This window comes from Echeneis naucrates, chromosome 5 (genome assembly GCF_900963305.1).
Source record: "Echeneis naucrates chromosome 5, fEcheNa1.1, whole genome shotgun sequence".
Taxonomy (NCBI): Eukaryota; Metazoa; Chordata; class Actinopteri; order Carangiformes; family Echeneidae; genus Echeneis; species Echeneis naucrates.
Genome location: NC_042515.1, coordinates 8,952,084 through 8,974,298, shown reverse-complemented (window position 1 = coordinate 8,974,298; position 22,215 = coordinate 8,952,084). Strand labels below are relative to the sequence as shown.

The window sequence follows — 22,215 nt, the reverse complement described above, 5'->3', positions numbered from 1 at the left end:
TTCAGAATTTTAATCCAGCTGTTGGCATTTGCAGTAGTTGTTTTCACAATATAAAATCCCTTATTTAAAATGGAGTAAAAAATAAAAGAGCACTTTTTTCTGAACTTAGTCTCTAGAGTTTGAAAATAAAGTTTTTAAAAGGTTTACACCAGTGACAAATTACTCAGGTCAAATGAAGCAAACAGTGAAACAAAGAAAACAGGTGAGAGATCTGTTCAGAAAAAAACATTTAACCACTAGATCATCTTTTTCAACTTATTTATTTAAACAACAAAGGGATGTGTATTGGAGGTTTGCCTCAAGCTGGATCTCTTCCAGTTAGAAGTTTAACATATGCATATCAAGAGTAAAAATGATTAGAAAGGCCATGGACTAAAGGTTTACCTAGTTTCTTTTTATATAAAATGAGTATGAACCTTTGGTTTTGAGCTTACATGTTTATGCTGTCAGGACTTAACATACAAAATAATTCATTCTGACCAGATATGACTACACAGTTTTTTTTGCAGAAATAAAATATAAATCGACATGACTGAAAAATATGAAAAGGCAAAGTCTCAGAAGAGGAGCCGATACCACAGAAGAAGTACTGGGAAGATCCGGACTGTATAGAAAACATTATTCTATGACAGAGGCTTTTAAGTTTACACATTTCATCTACATATATATATATATATATTTATATATATATATAAAAAGTAATAACATAAGATTAAGAGTGATTGTGCATGAGAGGTTCATACAACTTAAAGGCATTCTTTTGCAATCTTGTAAGATGACCCTACCTATACTAAGGATTTTTGTAGCCTTTACATTACCAAAAATATATATATACATAAAAAAAAAAATCAAAATGTTTCTGCTATGATAAACATCAAAGCATGATGGCTTGAATTTGTGTGTACCTACATAAGAGGTTAAGGAGTTTTTCTCAGGATTTCAGTGCACTGACTCACCTACATCCACACATCGATTAGTGTTTCTGGCTCTGACCTGGTCATGACCTCATGTACTCCATCCATCCCTCTTCTAAAGGATCCACGCCAACACTTTGCATATTAGTTCTATGATACTGAGATCGTTAGTTTTTGAACACATCCAGTTCTCCCAAAAACAGAAATCTGAAGTGCATTAGCTGCTCCAGATTGTTACAATTGTAATTTTAAGGGGGAAATGAGCATTATTAGCTGATGTGGCCCAATGAGCCTGCGGGGAGGAAAAACAGCAGCCCAGCTTAAGAGGCCAGTGAACACCTGAGGCGAGGAGGGACAAGTAGCAAAGCTCACAGCCTTGAACACAACTGTGCGAGTCTGTCTTTATTTATACACAGTCTCAATATCAAGTAAGATTGGGTCTGTGTGGGGGACAAATGCTAGTGTAGTGCGTTTTCCCATTCATGGAGAAAATAAGATTTCATAATGGCAATCTACTAACTAACATTTTAATCCTTCCGTTCCACCTCTGACCCTTGAATGCCATAATTATGTCTAAATACAGGATCAAAATCACATTCCTGCCTCAGGTTTCAAATTTAATATCTGGTGTGTTGCACCTCACCACCTCTCCAGCCTGACGCCTGGAAGAGGTTCTGCTTTTGCAATTGGGTGTACCCTTTTTAACCCCACATGTCTGAATGCAACATCCGTCAAGGCCATCTTTCTGCTCCCCCCCTGTCCTTAGTAGCTGTTGCCATTCATCTGGTGGAGGTCCACTTGCATCATGTTGATCCCACTGCTGGCTAATCTAGCTATGCTCTCTGCAGATAAGGTTTCCATGGTGACAATGGTGTGCTGGTCATTGGCGGACACTGCCCCAGTGCCAGCCTCTGTGGCTGCTGCAGGCGAGCTGGCGTCGGTTGAGAGAGTGGTGGAGCCGCTGTTGTTGCCAGCTGCTGCTTTCTTGTTTGAGTGGGTCTTGATGTGCTTAGAGAGATGATCACTTCGCATAAAGCGTTTGGGACACTCTGGGCAAGCAAACTTCTTCTCACCTGAAAGTGAAGATGTTAAAAAAAAAGAAATTGTGTAAAATTTCTGGCACTCCTTCACTCTATGACTGGCTACAGTTAAAGTGTTCATTTGTAAAGAATTTGAGCAATGTAATGAAATAAAGACGTATCATCAAATAATTCAGATGATGTAACATTATTCATCAGAAAATAAAAATAAAAAATGTGTTCTCTCATGATGACTGTGCCTCTGTGACGTCTTGATTTGTATACACTTATTATCCCTTACTTGTGATACATATAATGTGTAGCATGAAAACACCACAACCTAAAGGTTTTCTTTTAAAAACACATTTTTAAGAATAAATTTGTAATGCAAAGACATAATGTACTTCTCAAAATACAGTCTGCATTTTGTACCTGTGTGTGTCCTCTTATGACGCTGAAGCTCATCTGAACGGGTAAATCGTTTGCCACAGAAAGACCAGCTACAGACGAATGGCCGCTCTCCTGTGTGCCAGCGGAGGTGTGCTCTCAGGTGGGATGTCTTGCCATAGATCTTCCCACAACCAGTGATGTGACAAATATGCTGCTTCTTTTTTGTCGGGTCACTGCTTGATGTTAAAATCATACATCAGAATTAGACTGACAGTGACCTTTCCATGTGATATTCTATTCTCTGAAAAGATTGTCCTAATTAGATGAAATCAATATGTTGTGTTTTTCTTGTAGTTACTTCAAAATGAAGATAAAAATTAGCTTAAAAACAATGGTTAACCAAAACTTTGACTTTATGTTTGTAGCTTAAGACAGCACTAATGATGAACTGTAATTTCCTTCAAGTTACATACAAAGAGTTTTAATAACTGAGTTAAAAATATCAGAAATATTGAAACAAACAAACAAAAAAAGATCACGTGTCAGTGACATACCGTCCTTCTCCATCTTTGCAGAATGGGCAGGTACAGGCTTCCCTCCGGTTGCGTCGTCCTTGAGGTGGTGGGCTTATATCCTCATCATCCAGGGCTGTGCTATCATCCAAACTTTCTCCACCTGTCTGCAATGACTGCTCTCCTGTGGTGAGAGAAGAGGAAATCTCAAATTGAGACTTCAATAGCAGAGGTGCCGAAATAGTGAACCAGTTAAACCAGGTCCTTTGGTCTCAACTGTAAGGTTTGTGCTACACATAAGATCTTGTTTAAGTGACGAGTTGAAGTTTAAGAGTTCAGAAGTTTACCCTTTACATCCAGATATATCCTCATTCAATAATTTATAATCTCCTTAGAATCAAAGAAAAATAAAACGTCTAGAAAGCAGCAAAAGTATAGGCAAGCGCTCAAGGTTAGTAATTTCTATGTTAAATAAGTATCAATTTAATGTCAGCATTGACAATGACATACAGAAAAATCAGCCATTCATTCACTTAAATAAGTCCTAAGCTATATGTGACAGAGTCAAATATTCATCACAAATCAATCCTTAAGGAGGATTTGGACATGACACAGCTTCCTGTAAAATGGGGAGGAATAATTTATATCCATACGACGACAAACAGTTAAGTACCAGTCCCCAACTACAAGTCTATATTGTGACCATCACTTGAAGAAATGTATTGTTACAAAGAAAGGAAATGGAAACATGAGCACAAACACTCCAGGCCAGTTAAACTGGTTAGTCCACTATAGTGAACTCCACAGAAAGAAAATAGATCACATCCCAAGATACAGTAGTTTGCACTTCAGTCCAAAGCAGCCAGTTAACTTTGAAGACCACTTTTAATATATAAATAGCCCAACTGCCTGTCAGTGTAGAATAACGAAACCCAAATATATTTAATTTAAAGGTTAAGACAGCCAAGATGATTTTGGAAAAAAACAACAACTTTGATAAGTTATAAATGCAAATAGTTTACTTCAATAATTACATTTATTATAATAAGTTAGTACAGCTGACTTATGACAATGCAATGAAGTAATTTGTGAAATACAACATTTATATAAAATTTATTACTGGCCAAAAAGGTACTGACTGACCTGCTGTGCTGGCGATGGTAATGGGAACACCCTGTAGCTGATGCATCTGTAGTCCGGTGCTGCCAAGCGTGTTCAGATTTATGGTTTGGATGCCAGGGATCTGCACTGTGTTGACAGAAACTCCTCCAGCTGCAGACGCTCCCTGAGCCGGGCTGAGTTGGGGAAGAGACTGTACCGGGGCTAGCGTGATCTGTGCTCCTGTTGGATTCTGTATCTGAATGGTTTGCCAGCTCACTTGGCCATTTGGACTTACAGTACGCAGCAGGATGGGGCCTGAGTTTGGCATAATTTGAAGATTTTGAAGCCCTTCTTGAGTTAGAGTGGGAGTCGCAAATACCTGGCCACCTGCAGCCGTGACAGTCCCAGCCTGGATCGTTTGGAGAGATGCTCCACCTTGGATAACCTGCTGTGGTTGGAGAAGGATCTGCTGCGGCTGCTGCCCATCTCTGTTGTCTGGTTGAATTGGGACACCTAGAGAAGATGCTGTGTTCTGCTGAAATGTCCCTGTCACTGCACCATTGCTGTTTTGCGTTTGGGTCACTCCATAAGAAGAGGTCGTCTGTGTGGTAACAGTGGATGCACTTGACATGTAACTGTTGGAAGACACTGACTGTTGTGATTGTTGCTGCATGAGCTGGTTTCCCCCTGTATCCCCTGCGCCATTTGCATCTCCCCCTGCACCACTTGTTCCAGTACTGACGGGCAAGAAAGTGATATTTCCATTTAATGACACTGGCATATTTGCCAGGAACTGGGGCTGGTTTTGTAACACACCATTACCTAAGCTTATATTTTGTATGGGGATGGCTCCCTGAAGAAGACTGGGCATTGTTATGATGTTTCCTGCTGCACCAGGTCTGTTGGTTGCGGCTATGATCTGCTGGCCATTAGGAGAGGACACGATCTGAAACTGCTGCCCAGCGCCTGCTGTAGCAGGTACAGCTGAATCCTGTTGAGCGTGTGCAAACTGCAGTGGCTGGCCATCTACTGTCTGAAATTGGGGAATGACCTGGTACTGAATATTGGGCACCACACCTGATATGGTGGTAAGCACCTGCTGACCCTGCATTGATGGAGCCTGAGCTACAACATATTGCTGTGGCTGCTGCTGCTGTCCCTGAGTGCTTGCAGCAGCTGTGGAAGGCGACAGCACCTGTCTGCTTTTGCCTGGGTCCCCTCCTGCCATCACCCCTGTTGTGTCAGTAGTGACTGTGTTAGTGCCTGAGGATGCTTGAATGCCGAGCGGGATAACCTGCCAGCCGTTGGCACTGGAGGTGAAAGCTCCCGGGTTTAGGTCCAGCTGTTGCGGCTGGTTTTGTTGTTGTTGGTCTGTGGGTGAATCGTTTTCCCCCGGGGTGTCAATTCTACTGCAAGTGGCTGCCAACAAGGCAAGAGGGGATGGCTGTTGTGAGTCCTAGACCACAGAAGATGAAAGAGAGGAGAGATAATTTATTAATTAAACATTAAGAAATAAGTAAAATTTAAATGTCAGTGTCGTCCAGTTTCAGTTTGGACAAAAAGCATAAATGGCTGTCAAATAGTCTGCTTACATCCGTTTTCAAACTGAAATTTTTACTCTTAAGGATGTGATAGTAATAATAAGCTTCTGCTATAACAATTACTAATAACACAAATAATAAAATTACTACAGACCAAAAAGAAATTGCTTTGGTAGGGCCATACTTAGAAGTAGACCAATTAAGATTAGGGGAAGAAACATTTGAATTTTACATACAATTATTTTTACTTTGGAAGTCATTGTAATGACACTTGTGTGATGTCACGCTGACTTTTCTCTTTGCAGATATTTACATAGAGCAGGTTGGTGAGTTTAGTCCAGGAAGGGAGGGGAGGTGGAGGGGGGAGCATGGGAGGGACCACATTTTTCCAGAGCAGCGGCGGGCTCGGCTTCCCCTCCCCCCAAACCCACCCATCTCCCTCCCACACTTTTATTTTGCCCTATAAACTGACACACTCCTCTAGCCACCCCCTCCAAGGCCAGCCAAATGGGCCGAGCGACGTGCACACGAAGTACCGGGGTTTGACGGGAACTCCCCGTGTGGGCGAAATTTACCTGCCCATTCCCCACCCAGTGACATGTGCTCCGGAGAGAGAAATCAACAACCCCGTCCAGACACAGATGACTTACAGACCCCTTCAATCCGATGGGTCCGGTGAGCGCAGTCTAACATCCGCCACCTTATTTACCAATGAATAAAGTGAGTGAGTCAGGTCAACCTACTTGAGAGTTTGTGTTTCGCTTTTGACTGAAGCCTCCACCGCTCCCCGCAGCGGCCATGTCACCCTGCTGCTGATCTGCGGAGGAAGAGTTTGTAAGATCAGTCCTCAGAAAAGTCCTCCCTGGCTTTGAACCAGCAGAGCACAAACCTGAGTTAACGTTTCATCGACAAACCGAAAGGGGAACCCCCACCCCTCCGCCCCTACAGGTACTCGGCACGGCACGACCTCACATTACAAAATAAAAAAACAAAACAACAAAACTATCCAAACCCTTTTTTCATAATCAACCTGCGGCGAAGAAATGCAAGCCACAAGTGCTCGAAGGGCCAGCTAGCTTGTTAGCTAAGCTAACGTAAACTCACCACAACAAGCAGTGTTAAGGAAAAGTGCTAAGTATTAGCTAACGAGTTTCAGCTGCAGTACTAAGTACAACTACTTAGCTAGCCGAAGGAAACTGTGCTAAGTGATACTGTTGAGCAGCAGACAGTGTCATTAAAGAGCAGAAGTTACACCAACATTAACCTGTTAGCCAGCGTTACTTCACTGGCTACATGTTGTTAGCTAAGTACCGACAATTAGCACTTAAGTAGTTAGTACTTTTAAAACTGCTTCAGACGCTAGCTAGAAGACAACAAAATTGCACTTTCGCACACAGTGGGAGCACTTAAAGCACCTTTCTTTAATTTCACCTCGAACTGTTAACCGAAACTTTTATTCCCAACACGCCGTAGAGTTTAAAAAGTTCACTTACTGCTCATAATTTCAAGACGGGAGGAGTTTCTCTGCTCTTTTCTCGGGTTGACAACTTTTCACAACTTCACACTAACTTGACGGGCCGCCCGCTATGAAGGAGAAAACACCGACGCGCTCGATTTAATCACCCACGCAGCCAGTTGACCCGCCGAGGACGCGGTCAGAGAACATGTCGGAATCAATTTAAAAGGAATTACATATTGGGAAATTGACTCCCTTATTAGATTATTTAGTGCATTAATGTCTGATTCAATTCCCGACCACCAATCCAATTGTCACTGAGCTATTGTGTGACAAAAAAGGCCTGAATTCAATACAAAGGGTTGGCGATTGATTTTCTGTCAATCGACTCATCGTTTTAGTTACAAACAAATTTAGGTTTGACCTTGAAATTTTTTTTATCAAGCCAGTCCCATCATCTGCCAGCAAAGAGCAGATATTGTTAAGTGTTGTTTGAAATGTAGAAATGTAATTACAGTCGAGTGTATAAAAGAAACGCACCCGTCTGAGCGCTCCCTGTGAAGGATTGCTGCTCTCCTCCAATGGGAAAGGTTGTTTTTGCCTACGAGTCCCTACCGGCCAATGTAATTGAGTCGTGGGCGGGGAATGGGGAGGGGCCGAGGAGGGTAGGTTGTCTCCCAGAGTATGATTGACGTCGGCCTATCTGTTTTCCGCTCAAATGGCGCCATGAGTAAATAAACTCGCATAAAAGAGTGAAACCTCCGCCTCTCTCCGTCTGCAACACCGTCTCACCGTTGTAGTGAAACGACGGACAGGCTCATCTCCCGCCTTGACCGCTGCGGTGAAGGACGAGGAAGGCGGACTGTTGGGGATTTAAGTCTTGCCTCCGTGGGCGCTGGCCACTCCCTGGTGGCGCCCTGTGGGTTGGGAAAGAGCGGAGGGAGGCGGGAGGAGAGGAGCCCCCCCCCCCCGCCGTCAGACACTGGCTGTAACCGCGCTGGGAGGAGGAAGATGGCCAGCTTGTGGGAGGGCTTGGATGATCGGGCTGTATGAGGGGGCTGTCAGTGGAGCAGCACATGTGCCCATGTAAACAGCCTGGAGGGTGGACCTCCGTCCACCACCGACGCCCTCACATTGTCCCCTCAGGCTCTAAAGTTTTATTAGACAGCACCTCACTCCCAGACTGCCAAACCGACCTGAGCGGCGATGATGAAAGAAGAAATAGCCCCCTTCTACCGGGCCAAGTCTTTATTTTTAATATTAAGCTACAAACATTTAAAAACAATTTTACTTCACCCGACTTAAATGACATTGCAATGTAAAAAATCACATGACATGACAAGTTTGTCTCATTAGTATGAGAATGTTTTGTTTTATTTTATTTTATTTTATTTTTTTGGTGAGTATAGTTTTTCCTGATAGCTGATAAGCTCGTGTTATGTCTGTAGAGAAAATAAAGCCATTACACAACTGTATAAAAGTATTTCCAAAGGAACAGTAGCGAAGAAGCAGTACTGAGTAACGGAGTTTCAGGTTTATTCAAAGTCCAACAGAAGTCAATAGTTTTTTCTTACAAGAAGACAAAAAGCATCTCTAAGCAAATATTTCAAATTCTCAAATTTCTTTCAGTTGACCATAGGGTTTGTGAATGTTTGATTGATTGATTATTAGCAAAATACTTTTTACAAGTAAAAGAACTCTTCATTCAGCTGATCGGTCCCCAAAAAAGAGGCATTTCACTTTTCTATATAAATTTGAACTCTTTTACATACCTTTGGGTTGTTAACTCCGTAATACAACACAATACAAGCTTATACCTGCAAACTATCAAATGCTGTGGAGTAAAAAGTAATTTATGTCCCTCAGATGTGTAGTGAAGTGAAAGGTTAACGACAGAAATGCTCACGCAAGGTTGTACAGTCTTCATGGTGAACAACACATTGCTTTTAACTGGTCTGTAAATTTAATTAGGTTTAACAATTGATTCCTGAAGTCTGTTAGTTACAGTTTCTAAACCCTTTATGGGTGATTTTTTTGAATGTAGCAGCCTGGCTGAAGGTTTCTGGTGTATGACTTGATTTATGTTCAAAAGTACCAAAGAGACTGTTGTCTGGCTGCTCAGTAGCTCTTTAATGGAGGTTTTCAATTTCTATGTCTCAAAAATCACAGGACACATACTATACCCACAGAATTTTGGGGTCAAAGTTTGTCAGTCTGATAAATCAGCCTGTGTGGCAGATGAGATCCTAATCTCTATGTGTGTAAGTCAACCTTCATTTCTGACATTTGCAGCAACAGGTTTCAGCCTACCAGCTTTTGTTTCTTACAGGATGTGTTGCAGCTGCATCCCACGCTGATAACACTGTTGTATTTCAGATGATATGCAAAGTCACTTCCTTCAGTTCACTCTCACATCATCTCCTGAGGACAATCCAGCGCAGAGCAGCCAGACAAACTGCCGGGGAGCATCAACCCAGAGCAAATCACCTGCAACCTGCAGCTGGGCTTTATCACTGAAAAAGCCTGAGCACGGCTGGATGCTAAAAGACAGAGTTGGCTGAAGGACTGCAGAAACGTTTCAGACAGATGGGTGTGTTACAACAGGAAACAAGAGAGAGAGAGAGAGCGAAACTGAGGCAGAAGTGAAACCCGCAGCAGTTTGAGGTAAAAGCTGACTGGCTGAACAGACCCTTCATACACTGAGCTGACTCTCATAGGGATCTGTAGACCTGGACACTTATCTGTCATACCGAAACAGGTGACGTTTTAGAGTGTTTTATGGCAGACTTTGAAATCAAGAGAAAGATTCTTTAAGATATTCAGAAAGATAGCTTATATTCTGCTTATTAATAATTACAAATTATGTCCCACAAAAGCCTGGGATGGTTTAAGTTGCTTTGATTGAAAATTGACAGATGTTGTCATTCAGGTATTTATCAAAATGATGTTTTCATGGATCATTCATTCCAGCTGTATGTGTGTTTAAATGTAGCCTATTCACTCTACAGCTATGTGTTATATGTATGTTGTTTTATGACAACCTGCTGTTGGTCCACCAGCGTTTGCCATAACCTGTACAGGTTTTGTTGTTTTTGACCCAATTCTTTCTGTTTTGTTTGTCTTTCCTCTGCTCAATACGCCATTTTAACTTTCTTTTCTTTTTACAATTAAAATCACGAATACACCTGAACCAAAACTTGACCTTGAACCTGAAATTGATGTGTGGTGTTGTTTTCTTTCAGATGATATGTTATGGTTATTATACTTTAACTTTCACCATGTCATCCATTATAACATGTACAAAAAGGAATTTCATGTGTTTCATTAATTGTTTTAATGTCTGTACTATAGTTTACTGTCTGGCAAATAATCCAGTGTCTCAGGATAAACATGTCATACAAATTGTGAAGGACTTCAGTGTAAAAATCAGTTTCAGCATTTTCAAAAAACTAAAACACATTGTCCATCTTAGGTTCTGCAGAGGTGTCTTCATAGGTTTAGTCCCACCATGTCCCCCAGACTGTCTGTGACCTGAGACAATGGAGAGCCCGTCCTCTACAGAGAGGCGGCAAGCCTGGATCAAACGCAGCCGGCAGGCACCCATCGTGGAGGAGTTGGATAGTGGAGGGCAGCTTAGTCAGCCCCCATCCGCCTCCATAGCAGATGATGATGTCTTTTCTGATGGTAAGTGCGAACTCCATCCACAAATCCACAAATCTGTCCAGGATTAATCCAGCGTTGGTAACAGGTAGTAAATTGAGAGTGACAGAAGTGGGGGAATTTATGTCTTTTCTTAAAACTAATTAAAGAATTATAAAATGATGGATCACTTATTTTAGAAATAACATAATTTACAGGATTACTGAAATGCAATCATTGGTTCCAGTTTTTTCACACAGCTATATACAGTTACAGCATAGACAGGATGGATGTTTGTTAAAGACTCTGAAATACCGTAAAAGGATCTGTTTTTGTTTGTTCAATCAGGATTAGTCATAAAGTTAAATGCTGCATATGCATGGTTTCCACAGGATGCCCCACAGGAAAGATTACTAACTGGCTCCTTGGTTGTGGGTGAGTCGGTTACTTTCCTACCTTTGTTTTTTGTAAGATTATATTTTGCAGCAAAGGCTCTGACAGGTGTTCAAGGGCAAGATGTCATTCACTATAAACCAATATGACAAACAGCACCGAGTAGTGGAAACACTCTGAGATCAGATGTTCCAGGAAGACTTACAGGAAAACACTTGCTGTGTTGTTTTCCCCTGTTGTGGCCTGAGATACTGCATTTTTGTAATTCCATAGGAAATATGTTTTTTTTATTGCTCTATAATGATATAAGACTACCCTGAACTGACTAAACTGTCTGATGTTATCTGTGCTATGGCACAGGGTATAGATACAAACATTCAAACCAAGAAATCACACTTTTGTGCTTTCACTTTTACGTAACATAATTATAAAACTGGAGGGAAATTACAGTTCCTTGTTCCTTATATTGAACTGAATGGCTCTTATATTAGTCCTTGAAAAAGAAGCTGTACTGGTGGTGATCAGTACATTCCATATAGTGCATCCATATGTGTCTTAACACTGAATTAGCAGACATGGCTTGATGGTTTTACCATGCTGAGAAGTTGACATAAAATGGTCATATTGTTTTCAACGTGTTGGCCATGGTTCTGCTTTGTATGTGAGCATTTCTGCAGCAGGAAGTTTACAGCCTTCAGCAGCCTGCCGAGAGCTGATTAGAGAGCAGATCTGAATGATGCTCACAGATAGGCTGCTGTCATATGCAAAGACTTATTTTACTGAAGAAACATGCTGATAACACTGGATGGATAAGTTGAGTGTGTGTGTGTGTGTGTGTATATGTGTAATTATGAATTCAGTACTGAAATAAGAAATATGTCTCATAGGTCTGGTGGTAGCTCAGAAAACACCAGCCAGCAGACTTTTGGTGAGTATGAGCTGAATCAAACCTGCTATGAGTAACAATACATTTATAGCTGTGAGATATATGTTAGATAGTTAACATGTAAAATGCTCAAACGCAAATGAAATATGGACAATTTAATTTGCCTTCAAGCCTGTCTGTAGAGGAAATATCCAGATCCTTTACTTTAGGAAAAATAAACAATATAAGCATGCTATAAAAGTCCTGCACAGAGAAGCTCACTCCAGGAAAAAAAATATTTGAGTGTTTTTAAGCAAAACATCCGTCCAACAGAGGGCCAAATTCAGAGATATTGGCTGTGTGGGGGTTGTGCTATTAAATATCATATTAGTGAATTGTTTAACAGCAGTCGCTGGTCAAAATAAGGCTAAATGTAATTATTTCATATTCATGTAGTGTATGTGTATCATATTTGATATGTTGTCAAATTTTCACCAAAGTACAGAACACACTCAGAAATTAGTGATTGTGTCCTCCACTCAGAGTCTGTGATCAAAGCCAACAACTTTGATGATGAAATGGGTCTTGGTGCTGATGGTAAGTGTGCGCACTCACACACAAAGGAAACTAACAAAGCAGGAAATGTTATAGGAAAATTATAGGAAAATCTTTATTCTGAGCTAATGTTTATTGAGTGTCATTTCTAAAAATGAGTGTGTGATATCACACAGAAAAGGCAGGTTTAGTGGTTTTGTTTTGTTGTTTTTTTTTTCTTAATCATTTCATGTCTCGGTTTCTTACAGATGTAGACAGGGTATAGAATTTATTGCAATCTGCAACCTCATAGACAGAGGCCACTAAATCCTATATATTAATCATTTCATCTAAATTTCACCTGTGCCACCCGCGCAACACATGCAAATATTTTTATTGACGTGGATTTGCAAGTTAACATGCTTCTTTTTCATTTGGTGTTGCAGCTTCTGTGTTGAATGGTGGAGAAATTTCATTTGAAGCTGGGTGAGTAGCAGCTTTTAAGTTACTGCAGTGACAGTGAAGCAATAAAGCAGAAGAAATGAGGAATGCACTATTAGATTAGTGAATAATGTGAATCCATTTAGCTTTAATCATTTTGATGACAAGGGGCACTGTTTACTTTTCAGTCCATGTCCAATTTTCTGAACAATTACAAAGTTCATCAAGGAAGGAAATATCTTGTGTCTCAAGTTTTGGTCAGTGTCACTTTATTGTGGGCTTAAATGCTGTCCCTTTGATGCACTTCATCTGGTTGTGAAAGAATATGCATAGCTGTGGGACTTTGACTGAATTTTCAATCATATCTATGGTCAAATAAATTAAGATAATCAAACTCTTGTCATTTTACCTCCTTTTCTCACTCTGTGCTGGCCTCAAAGCTTTGGACAACATTATGCATTGCTGCGAGGGCAAAGCAGACTCAGCAGCAGGTAACAACCTCCTCTAGTAGTTAACACAGCAGATAAAAAAATATATATGATAAAGCATTTTGATGTGATGTTTTCAGTGAAAGAGTTTTTTTTTTTTTCAATTTGTAATTTGTAAATGGAAATTAAAAACATTAGGCTTTTGCATCTGCTCCTCAGCTGACTTCTCTGACAGTGTTCTGAAGAGTAACCAAAGATCAGTTGATTCATATTTGAGTCATTCATTTGTGGGTCATAACTTTGCATGTCCTGTCTGCAGCACCCCTCACTCTAAACTGTGTCCACCATCACTGAACCTGGGTCACAGCTTGGCCTCCAGCTGCCTCTCCTTCTCCACCTGTAAAACTTCATCAAGGTGATGCTGCAGTTCTTTTGAAGTTTCATTACGCTGTAGGCCTGCAGTCTGCTCTTGAATGACGTTTGACAAATTGTAGGTGTTCAAACCATCCATCCTCCTTTACGGTTTTCTTTTTCTGGCTTTTACATGAAGAATACTCTAGACACTATTCTGAATCTGTTGGTTTCTCTCTGAAACAGTGTGTCTGAGGTCCTGCAGATGTGTTCTGATGATGCGGAGGAGACGTTGTATGAGCTTGGTTTTGGCTTTGATGAGCCACAAGTTACAGTCCGCATCCCCTCTCGCTTCTTCACCTTCCCCTCTCAGGCTAAGGGCATCAACTTCCGCCTCTTCTTGGATTCACAGTTATGCCGGATACGAGAAGAGGACCCCAGCCTTTCTCTCGCTAGTAAGACTATGGTTTTTTTCAGTCACTGTGCAGAGGTTATATTTTCATGGAATATGTATGGTATTTTAATGTGTAGTAAGGTGACGTAATTCTGGGATGTATTAATTGAGATTCATTTCTATTTTATTATTTCCACAGGCCGTTTCAGACAAGTCCAAGTGCTCACAGCAATGGCCAACGCATTTTATTCCCTCTATTCCCATGTGTCGCGTACCCCTGTTCAGAAACTGGCCACACCAGAATTTACCTTCTCGTCTCCGGTGGAGAGGATTGAACGCTTTAGGAGCAGTGTACGCAGTGAGCCACGTTCTCCAGTGGAGAGACTGAAGGACACAGTGTCCAAAATGTGTCTCTATACAGGCTCTCCTCGTGGGTCAGACTCCACCTCTCCGCAGACCTCACCCAGGAAAAGGTCCAGCCTCCCCGATGTTGTGGATTCAGTCCTCGTCAAAATCAAGAGTGAGGTGTCCAAAAGACTGGATATGGGGGAATTTACCCGGAGTAATTCAGCACTGGATGTTAGTCTAGTTGTGGATGACAATAAATCCTGTCTCAGTGGGAAAGAAAAACAGACACAGCGGACCATGGAAGGTACAGAGAGTCTTCAAAATGGAAATAAGCTCTGTCATAATGTGAATCGGAGCAATAAACAAACAATTAGTGATGATGCTAATGAAAACAGCGTCCAAGCAGCAGACCTTGACAGAAGGACTCATAGTATGAGATCATCTCTGGCCTCAACATTTTCAGGAGAGACTGTGATCGAAATAGATCATCACTTTTTTTCAGCTCAGGTTGAGCAGGAGTCAAAGTCTCCTGTAAGTGGCACAGCGACAGCTGGGCTGAAGCCTGTTGCCAAGGTTATATATGATCGCATCTGTCCGCTGATAGTTGAAAGTGTACACCAGGCGCCTTTTGGCTGTCAACACACGCACAATCCAAAAACAAACACTGCAGCACTTATCTGCTCTGATACAGAAAGCACAGACACATCATGTCTTGTATCACATAAGCCCTGCGGACAAAGCCATACCTCTGTGCCTTATATTGCCTCTTCAGGGGAGGACAGGATGGCAGATACGTCCAGATCACTTCCTGTGCTGGACTGTTCCAATTACTGCATTACTGTGACTGGCTGGGATGGGGACCATGCATATTCCGATTCCTCGAACGCACCAGATTCCAGGCATTCTTCAACGGTCTCTCCTGTCCAGACATGTGAGGAGTTATTGGAGGTGGAGAAAAGCCGGTACCTGAATCCACCAATACACCAAATTTCCAATAACCTGAAGCCGCTTAACTCCTTTGAGCTCGAGGAGGTAAGGCCATCAATCAACACTACTGCACGTGTGCAGAGATGAAACGTATAAAAACAATATAAAAAATACATGCTTTCTTCACATGTGATAACATATTTAGAAGGGGCATCTTTTTTAAGTATGTCAAAGAAACAGGTTATAAGAATGTAGGTGATAAAAGGAGAGCTAATTTTTATTATTCATCCTACTGTAGCTATCCACCCTTTTCCTGAGAGGATGATGTTTAGTTCCGGCTACTGACTCATCATACATGACTCTGGTGTCAGCAACATGCCAGCCATTGCTCCACTTTGTTAAGATGAATGAATAATCAGTTGAAAAAAAGTGGGATTTAATTTTAATACGCAATTCATCCAAAGGGGTGAAGCACAATTTGTGGAACCAATAGCACAAGTTATAGGTTACATAGTTTGCCATGATGTAGACAATCCCTATGTATCCTTTGTGATTAGGTAAAGGTGGGCTATTTGTGATGAAACTTCTTTTTTTTTTCCTCAAAAATAGGTGCAGAGTGCAGGAGAGGAGGAGTGTGCGCAGCCAGATGCTACATTGTGCACAAAACATCAGCACAAAGGTACATTATATTCATGGTTTTTGTGTGAGGGAAATTTTCTGCATGAACGAAGGATGTCACAGTTACAGCTGCAACTTTTACAGGAACGTGACTTGTCATAATTTTAAAATGGCAGTTTACACTGATAAGTAGTTTGTGTGGTCACAAGCCAGCTAAGTTTGAAGTACTGTAAATGAAATGGTGGTTTAAAAAAAGATATTTTATACTGTAGCAGTTACCAACCTGTTTGACTCCTTTGCTTTTGCAGTTCACATTTTCAGAATTGCAGAAACACGTTTTCATTATTTTCTTTTTTTTTTATGAATATGTGAGCATGAAAATGGATTTTTCAGCAAAGGGAGCGCCCTGATTGAAATACACGTCATCATGCCTTTGTGTATTTTTTTTTTAGGTCAGACAACTGCATTTGTACTTTTTATACTTTTTTTCTATACTTACTTAGCTGACTGTGCTTGTGTGCTTATCCAGGTGAAGTTGTTCGAGGTGACAGTGTGCAGTCAGACAGCAGCGGCTACGCGGAGGAAGAAGTCAGTCCCTCATCAGACAGGGGAAATAAACGAAAACACAGAGCAGCACATACAGTTTCTAAGACTTTGGAAAGTTTGGAAAGTGTGTCCAAGTGATGGGCTGCACTCTGACAGTAAATGTCATTATTCTGTAAGAGACTTTTTCACAGATGAAGCTTTCAGAGGCTTTTTTTTTTTTTTTTTAAAAAAAAGGAAAATTCTACCCTTGCTCAATTCAAAATACTGTAAATAAATGAACATAAAGTTGTTAAATGGCTGTTGAAATACTGTGTGGATCATATTTCAATGAGTCTAACTGGAATTACAGCATGTTTTTGGTTTATTACAACAAGTTCAGGTCAATTTACAAAACACAAATTAATTTCACATGACATTCTTCAGGCAACACATTACGCTATGACAAAGATTTCTCTCAAATTTAATAATAGCTAAAACAAACTAAAAACCAAATGATTGCTTTCCTGTTTTTTTCTGTCAGAAAACTAATACGCAAATATGCTTTTTCAGAGGAAATGAGGTCAGTGTCACATCATACTCACTGTACTGTACTTGATCGCAGACAGCGTTGATGTGTAAGAACGTGGTCAGTCTGCATTGTGCAACGGACAGTATCTTTTTAAGTTGTGCAAACAGTTCACAATTTATAATACTTCAGCAGACTGCAAGGCAGTTACGGTCAGAGAGGTGGTAATAAATCCTGACAGAGACACAGGTAGTTGGAGAATATAAAGTGGAAAATCTCCATCATCAGTGTTCAGCTGTCATCACAGAAGTCACTGTCAGAGAAAGCTAATTAAAATTAATTTGAATTATTGATATATTAATAAATGACACAGTAGTGGGCATAATAAACTCTAAAATATTCAGTCATTACTTTCAAAATCCACTTTAGACTATGTGGAAGCTTTGATTTGTTTGGACATAGATTTTCAATTGTTATTTGAACTAACCTCATAATGAAAAGGTTATTTTCTCTAAGGCTAAAAGTTTCTCATCATACATACAGAAAAGCACAATAATAACATGATGACAAATAAAAATAATTAATTCAAAATGTGTTTGATACAGGTTAAATTTTGCCTTTTAACTGTGAGTTTTTCCACATGGGCAGTCGTCCAAAATTCAAATTTTGTGGTTGAAACATTTTCATCACAGACAGATTCAATTTCAAAAGGTCAAAGTAATCAACAAGAAAAGCTGAATTTTTCAAGACTAACACAAGTTTGCGTATAAAATGGGGAGGTCTTTAAAACAATTATCCTCTGATATTTATCCAGCAGTCTTTTTCATTACGTGTCAGCATCATGGCTGGAATTTTTTTCTTTAACGTCCATCCATGATATTAACAATTCCACAGCCCAATTTCTACAAACCTCTTTGACCGTTTGCATTTTTTGGCTGCGTCAGAATTTGTATCCCGTTATTTGGGAACTGATTTCAAAAGCACCATTTAAAATTTCAAAACTAGATTTTAGGAAAACACACAGTGGTGCGTATGATGATGAGCAATGGTCTGACAATGCATTTTAAAATATTTTGTGACAAATATGCTAAATGTCACAAATATACATTAGCTTTGGGGCAACAAAGTGTCCATTGGCAACAAGTAGAAATCAAAGTGACCCCCTTCCCCATATAAAAAAAATAAAAAATAAAAAATAAAAAAAAAAGGGATCCAGGGGTTATTTTGGGGGAAAAAAAAATGCCTCCATTTCCAAATTTGAGGTGATTTGCGGTGTCTGAAGTGCCTTCTTTATCCTGACTTCCTGTCAGGAAGACAATAACATCACTTCCCTCCAGCCATGATTTTAAGGTACTGTAGTGCATTGTGGGCTGCCATGGCACGAGCAGCGTCTGTGCTTGGAGCAAAACCATGACACACTGTGATTGGCTGTGTGGACAACTCCACTAGACACTGGCAAAGGCCGCTCAGGCTGCGCTCCTCTGAAAGAAGAAGAAGAAGAAGAAGAAGAATGTGAAACGCATGGAACATTATTTAGATACAACTCTTCTTTATTTCATAATAAAGCATGTTCCTACAACCACTGGTTATCTTTTAAATTAATTTTTTTTATATTAGATGATTCAGATTTTCTTTTTCTTAAGGTCATATGTAATGCAACCAAACTGCGACTCCAAGAAAAAGCAAGTAACCATAAAATGTTTCTACTCAATTATATTTAAAATTCATTAGTTCTTAATGGATACATGATTTGTACTGAATGCTGTTAATCTTTTGAGATTTAGATCAGATTACTGTTTTCTTTAGAACCACTTGCACATATTTTAACAAAATAATAGTCACTCAATAAATGAACTTCAGCACTACATCCCAAATTAGAATATAAATTAAAATCTGCGGACTACTGTCCACAGAAGAAATGGTTCAACTGCACTGAACTGTACCAGCATGCAGCTGTGGGCTCCTTTCTCCACATCTGATGACCGGGGTAAAAGCCACACAGCTTGTTCCTGTCAAATTTTGCCCATGATGCTTTGTAAGTGTTAGTTTGCGATGGTGTTGTAAACCAGCTGTAATGCAGCTTTTCACCTGGATATGGACATTCAGTCATTAACTCCTCCTCCTCCTCCTCCTCCTCATCAGAAGCAAATGCAATTTATTCAAGTGCGACCTTTTGTGACCTCACCTAGATCAAGGTAACTGACGTCAAATCGCTGCTCCAAAGAAAGTTCGCTCAGCAAGGAGCAGAAGTTTGAGTCAGAGGGCATGCCCAGAGGATGGCTGCGGAGCTGGAGGATCTTCTCTCCAGCAGAATTGCGTAGAGAGTCCCATGTGCAGCTGAAGCCTTTACTTTTGCCAGATTCAGCTCTGCTTCCCATGTGCTGTGGGTGCAGAAGAGATTAAATGATGCGACTATTCTCCGTCAGGAAGACTGATGAGCAAAAAATGGCTAATGGGGTGTCGGGTGCATATGTGAAAGACAAACAGCTGGAATTATCAGACATAATTACTGTACAATACAAATATAACATCTGCATTCCCATTAGGGGAGATTTTTGATGATGTAGTAACAATTTGGTTTTTAGTCACATATTGTGCACCTTTGATGATATTCTCTTATAATATACCAAATAATTTCCCAGTTTCCTTAAAATTTCATTTTTTTCTTCTCACCATGGTGAACGTGTCATCTTCTGTGTCTGCGTCGTTGCTGGTCCTCAGGTCTACTGGGACATCATGTATACGCGATAACATCTTAGCTGCCGCGTTTCTCTTGGCTAGCTTCTTGGATGTGCCACTCCCTACACAGGGACTGAAAATTATCAGTCATGTTGCACAAGTATTGACCACTGATTGATAGCTGGTCCAAGCTAATGATCAACTAAAGAGTTTGCTTGTATATTTTGTAAATGGGACCTTAATATCTATGCCCATTAGCAGAATGTATTAGCCGTACCATTGTCAATGAAGTTGACAATACAATACAAATTGGCTTTGTATGATTATGTGGGCATTATTTCATAAGTGAATGTTTCATTACTGACGGCCAACTGCCTGGTATTTATGAGGCAAGGTAACATGTAAATTGTTGAGACAATCATTTTACCGATCTCCACAAATCTCTCAACTCTGCAGGTCATGGTGAACTCTTTGCGATGTGCTGGTCCAGACTCCTGAGTCACTGTGTACTCTGGCAAGCGCCATCCTTTCTGCACCACCAGCTCCTGGCAGATAAAAGCAAAATTAAAAACAGAAACAAAAGGCTTTAAACTACAAACTGTTAATGTGAAAAACTGGGAGGGATTAACAATATTTATTACAAGAAAGTCAAACAACAACGTTTTCTTTGTTATATTACCTGCAGAGCCCCGACAGGGTTACATTCAGACTGCTGAGAACTGCCTGAGGTCTTCATCTCTGATTGGGAGCTGCGCAGTAGATAAGAGATAAAACATATCAGAGCAGGATGTAATGAAACCACACAGACCTCAAGCTTACATGTTGTTGCAATATTCTACATATCAGAGATGCAATCAAGCCACCATTAAAAATAAATTATATAGATGCTGACCCATCTCCATCGGTAGACACATCAACCCCAATGAACCCGTCTACTCCAACGCCAACTCCAGCAGGACCTCCAAAACCTCCTTTGAGCATCTTCAGAGCAGCCTCGGCTGCTTTGTGCTTGGCTGCCTTCTTGCTGGGCCCTTGGCCGGTGCAGCTGATCTCTCCAACGGAAACGCGGAAAGTGAAGTTGGGCTGGTGGGCCTGTCCCTCGGCCTTGAGCAGGTCATACACTGGGGTCTTGCCTATCCGCGTTCCATACTCCTGCAGCAGACTGATGGGAGTCTTTCCGGGATTCACAGCCAGCATTTGCTCAATACTAACAAAAATAAACGTTAGTGTGTAGGATATGCTGCAGACCTGTGTTTACATTTTTTCCTCTCAAAAGTTAAAATGTCCCAAGAGGAATGCTCCTATGGGACATTTACAGTACAGACTGTCATCTGTAATAATAATAATAATAATAAAAAACACTTACATATTTAGAGTTTGTGCTAACTCTTAAGCTTTTTAGGACTGCTACGGGTTGCTCATACGATTTCATATTGGGCCGCATGCTAACAGGTCTCTGTGACTCTTTAGATTGAGGAAACCACTACTCAAACAACGATCAACTGGTTCAGCCTCATCAATCAACATGACCACATTTCCTCTCATTAGTCACATCCAGGACACATGACTGGCACCCAAATGAGCAGCTAGCTAAGCAAAGTTTGTAGTGACCGAGTTACAGCACGATAGATAGAACTGCAGCCAGCTGCTTAATGGCAGAGGCCATTCAGAGAGCCCCCCAATATAAAGATGTAGATGTCAGTGCTACGTTAGCTTAGCATCTGTGCTGCTTCACCTGGAGCACCCGGAGTTTCTCTTCCAGCTGTCCGATGCTGTCTCGTCGTTCATTCCCTATTTCACGCAGACAGAGCCGATCGGTTTCGGATGGCAAAATCCCCCCCGCCAGAAGACTCACTTCGCTTTTCATTAGACGATATTTTCCCGGACAGATGATGAAGCATGTGAGCAGCAGACGCGGCGCCCTCTGCTCGGACAGAAAACAGATATGACGTGTGACGCGTCCCGACGAAACTCGAGCCGTGATTGGTCAGAAGAAGCAGCGGGTCGGTTTGATTTCCACCTCTGGAGGTGCCGACTGAGAGCGGTCAACATCAGGGCGAAAGACACGAACAACCGTGTGTTTTGGAAACCGATGCAGGTAAATAGACTGGTGGAAGAAGAAAAAACAAAACAAAACACGAATGCCAAAGATATAAAAGTTGTCCACTAAAACTAGATCAGTTTAAAAAGCACGTAAAAAGGACCAGGAAGGGGGGTTACGTACAAACCTAGCTTACCCGACATCAGCTGCTCCGGTAAGATGAACGTCCATGGGCTTTTTTGAACAGTCGCAGTAAAAAAAAATAAATTGATAAATTGATATTTCTTTTGAATCCATCTACAAACTTCAGCCTGCTTCCGTCCAAGAACAAGTTTTCATGTTTCATTACCTGCTGTGGGCTCCGGGAGCTGCAGCTGGTTGTTTCTACCTCATTTCGTCGGCTAATATTGGAGCAGATGATTATCCCGCAACTGACTGACTGCTTAAACTGATTTTTTTTTGTATTAGTCTCAACCTTCAATTGTATGCACAACAGTAAAAAAAAAAAAAAAAAAAAAAACTAACTAAAATGTTTGTTGTGCCTCACAAGGTTTGTTGCACTCTTTTGTTACA

General features: G+C 40.9%; 3 protein-coding genes across 7 annotated transcripts; 1 reads left to right on the top strand and 2 right to left on the bottom strand.

Annotated features, from left to right (window-relative positions):
• Positions 1-2: 2 nt before the first annotated feature.
• On the bottom strand, positions 3-7,052 carry sp1 (sp1 transcription factor). Of its 3 annotated transcripts, none has more exons than XM_029501281.1 (6): positions 6,971-7,052; positions 6,221-6,294; positions 3,979-5,392; positions 2,878-3,019; positions 2,366-2,559; positions 3-1,987 (listed from the first exon to the last, which is right to left on the bottom strand). In XM_029501281.1, exons 1-6 carry the CDS (start codon positions 6,975-6,977, stop codon positions 1,677-1,679), a joined length of 2,142 nt encoding a protein of 713 aa, XP_029357141.1. In that variant the 5' UTR covers positions 6,978-7,052; the 3' UTR covers positions 3-1,676. The 3 variants fall into 3 exon arrangements, with proteins under 3 accessions (XP_029357141.1, XP_029357142.1, XP_029357143.1); XM_029501282.1 differs by having other exon boundaries at positions 2,366-2,556; XM_029501283.1 differs by lacking the exon at positions 6,971-7,052 and adding an exon at positions 6,893-6,911.
• A 2,203-nt stretch (positions 7,053-9,255) lies between these two features.
• tespa1 (thymocyte expressed, positive selection associated 1) lies at positions 9,256-16,636 on the top strand. 3 transcript variants are annotated; one of them, XM_029501287.1, is made up of 13 exons: positions 9,600-9,691; positions 10,406-10,617; positions 10,965-11,007; positions 11,853-11,893; positions 12,374-12,427; positions 12,811-12,850; positions 13,246-13,296; positions 13,553-13,648; positions 13,831-14,039; positions 14,178-14,630; positions 15,099-15,358; positions 15,863-15,932; positions 16,401-16,636. In XM_029501287.1, exons 2-13 carry the CDS (start codon positions 10,473-10,475, stop codon positions 16,553-16,555), a joined length of 1,617 nt encoding a protein of 538 aa, XP_029357147.1. In that variant the 5' UTR covers positions 9,600-9,691; positions 10,406-10,472; the 3' UTR covers positions 16,556-16,636. The 3 variants fall into 3 exon arrangements, with proteins under 3 accessions (XP_029357146.1, XP_029357147.1, XP_029357145.1); XM_029501286.1 differs by lacking the exon at positions 9,600-9,691 and adding an exon at positions 9,256-9,597 and having other exon boundaries at positions 14,178-15,358; XM_029501285.1 differs by having other exon boundaries at positions 14,178-15,358.
• A 135-nt stretch (positions 16,637-16,771) lies between these two features.
• On the bottom strand, positions 16,772-21,884 carry tarbp2 (TAR (HIV) RNA binding protein 2). The gene is made up of 8 exons (XM_029501291.1): positions 21,839-21,884; positions 21,337-21,708; positions 20,494-20,808; positions 20,281-20,350; positions 20,029-20,146; positions 19,596-19,723; positions 19,108-19,303; positions 16,772-18,403 (listed from the first exon to the last, which is right to left on the bottom strand). Exons 2-8 carry the CDS (start codon positions 21,387-21,389, stop codon positions 18,246-18,248), a joined length of 1,038 nt encoding a protein of 345 aa, XP_029357151.1. The 5' UTR covers positions 21,390-21,708; positions 21,839-21,884; the 3' UTR covers positions 16,772-18,245.
• Positions 21,885-22,215: the final 331 nt, after the last annotated feature.

What these genes read in the sequence shown, in the direction of transcription:
- tespa1 (XM_029501286.1), top strand. Translation starts at nt 10,473, where the DNA reads ATGGAGAGCCCGTCCTCTACAGAGAGGCGGCAAGCCTGGATCAAACGC. An exon ending in TGATGATGTCTTTTCTGATG is followed by an intron (nt 10,618 to 10,964) that starts GTAAGTGCGAAC and finishes TGGTTTCCACAG; the next exon opens with GATGCCCCACAGGAAAGATT. An exon ending in CACAAAACATCAGCACAAAG is followed by an intron (nt 15,933 to 16,400) that starts GTACATTATATT and finishes GTGCTTATCCAG; the next exon opens with GTGAAGTTGTTCGAGGTGAC.
- sp1 (XM_029501281.1), bottom strand. An exon ending in TGCAAAGATGGAGAAGGACG is followed by an intron (nt 2,560 to 2,877) that starts GTATGTCACTGA and finishes TTTAACATCAAG; the next exon opens with CAGTGACCCGACAAAAAAGA. An exon ending in TCATAAGAGGACACACACAG is followed by an intron (nt 1,988 to 2,365) that starts GTACAAAATGCA and finishes CTTCACTTTCAG; the next exon opens with GTGAGAAGAAGTTTGCTTGC.
- tarbp2 (XM_029501291.1), bottom strand. Translation starts at nt 21,389, where the DNA reads ATGAACGACGAGACAGCATCGGACAGCTGGAAGAGAAACTCCGGGTGC. An exon ending in AGAAACTCCGGGTGCTCCAG is followed by an intron (nt 20,809 to 21,336) that starts GTGAAGCAGCAC and finishes TATTTTTGTTAG; the next exon opens with TATTGAGCAAATGCTGGCTG. An exon ending in AAGATGACACGTTCACCATG is followed by an intron (nt 19,304 to 19,595) that starts GTGAGAAGAAAA and finishes CTGCACCCACAG; the next exon opens with CACATGGGAAGCAGAGCTGA.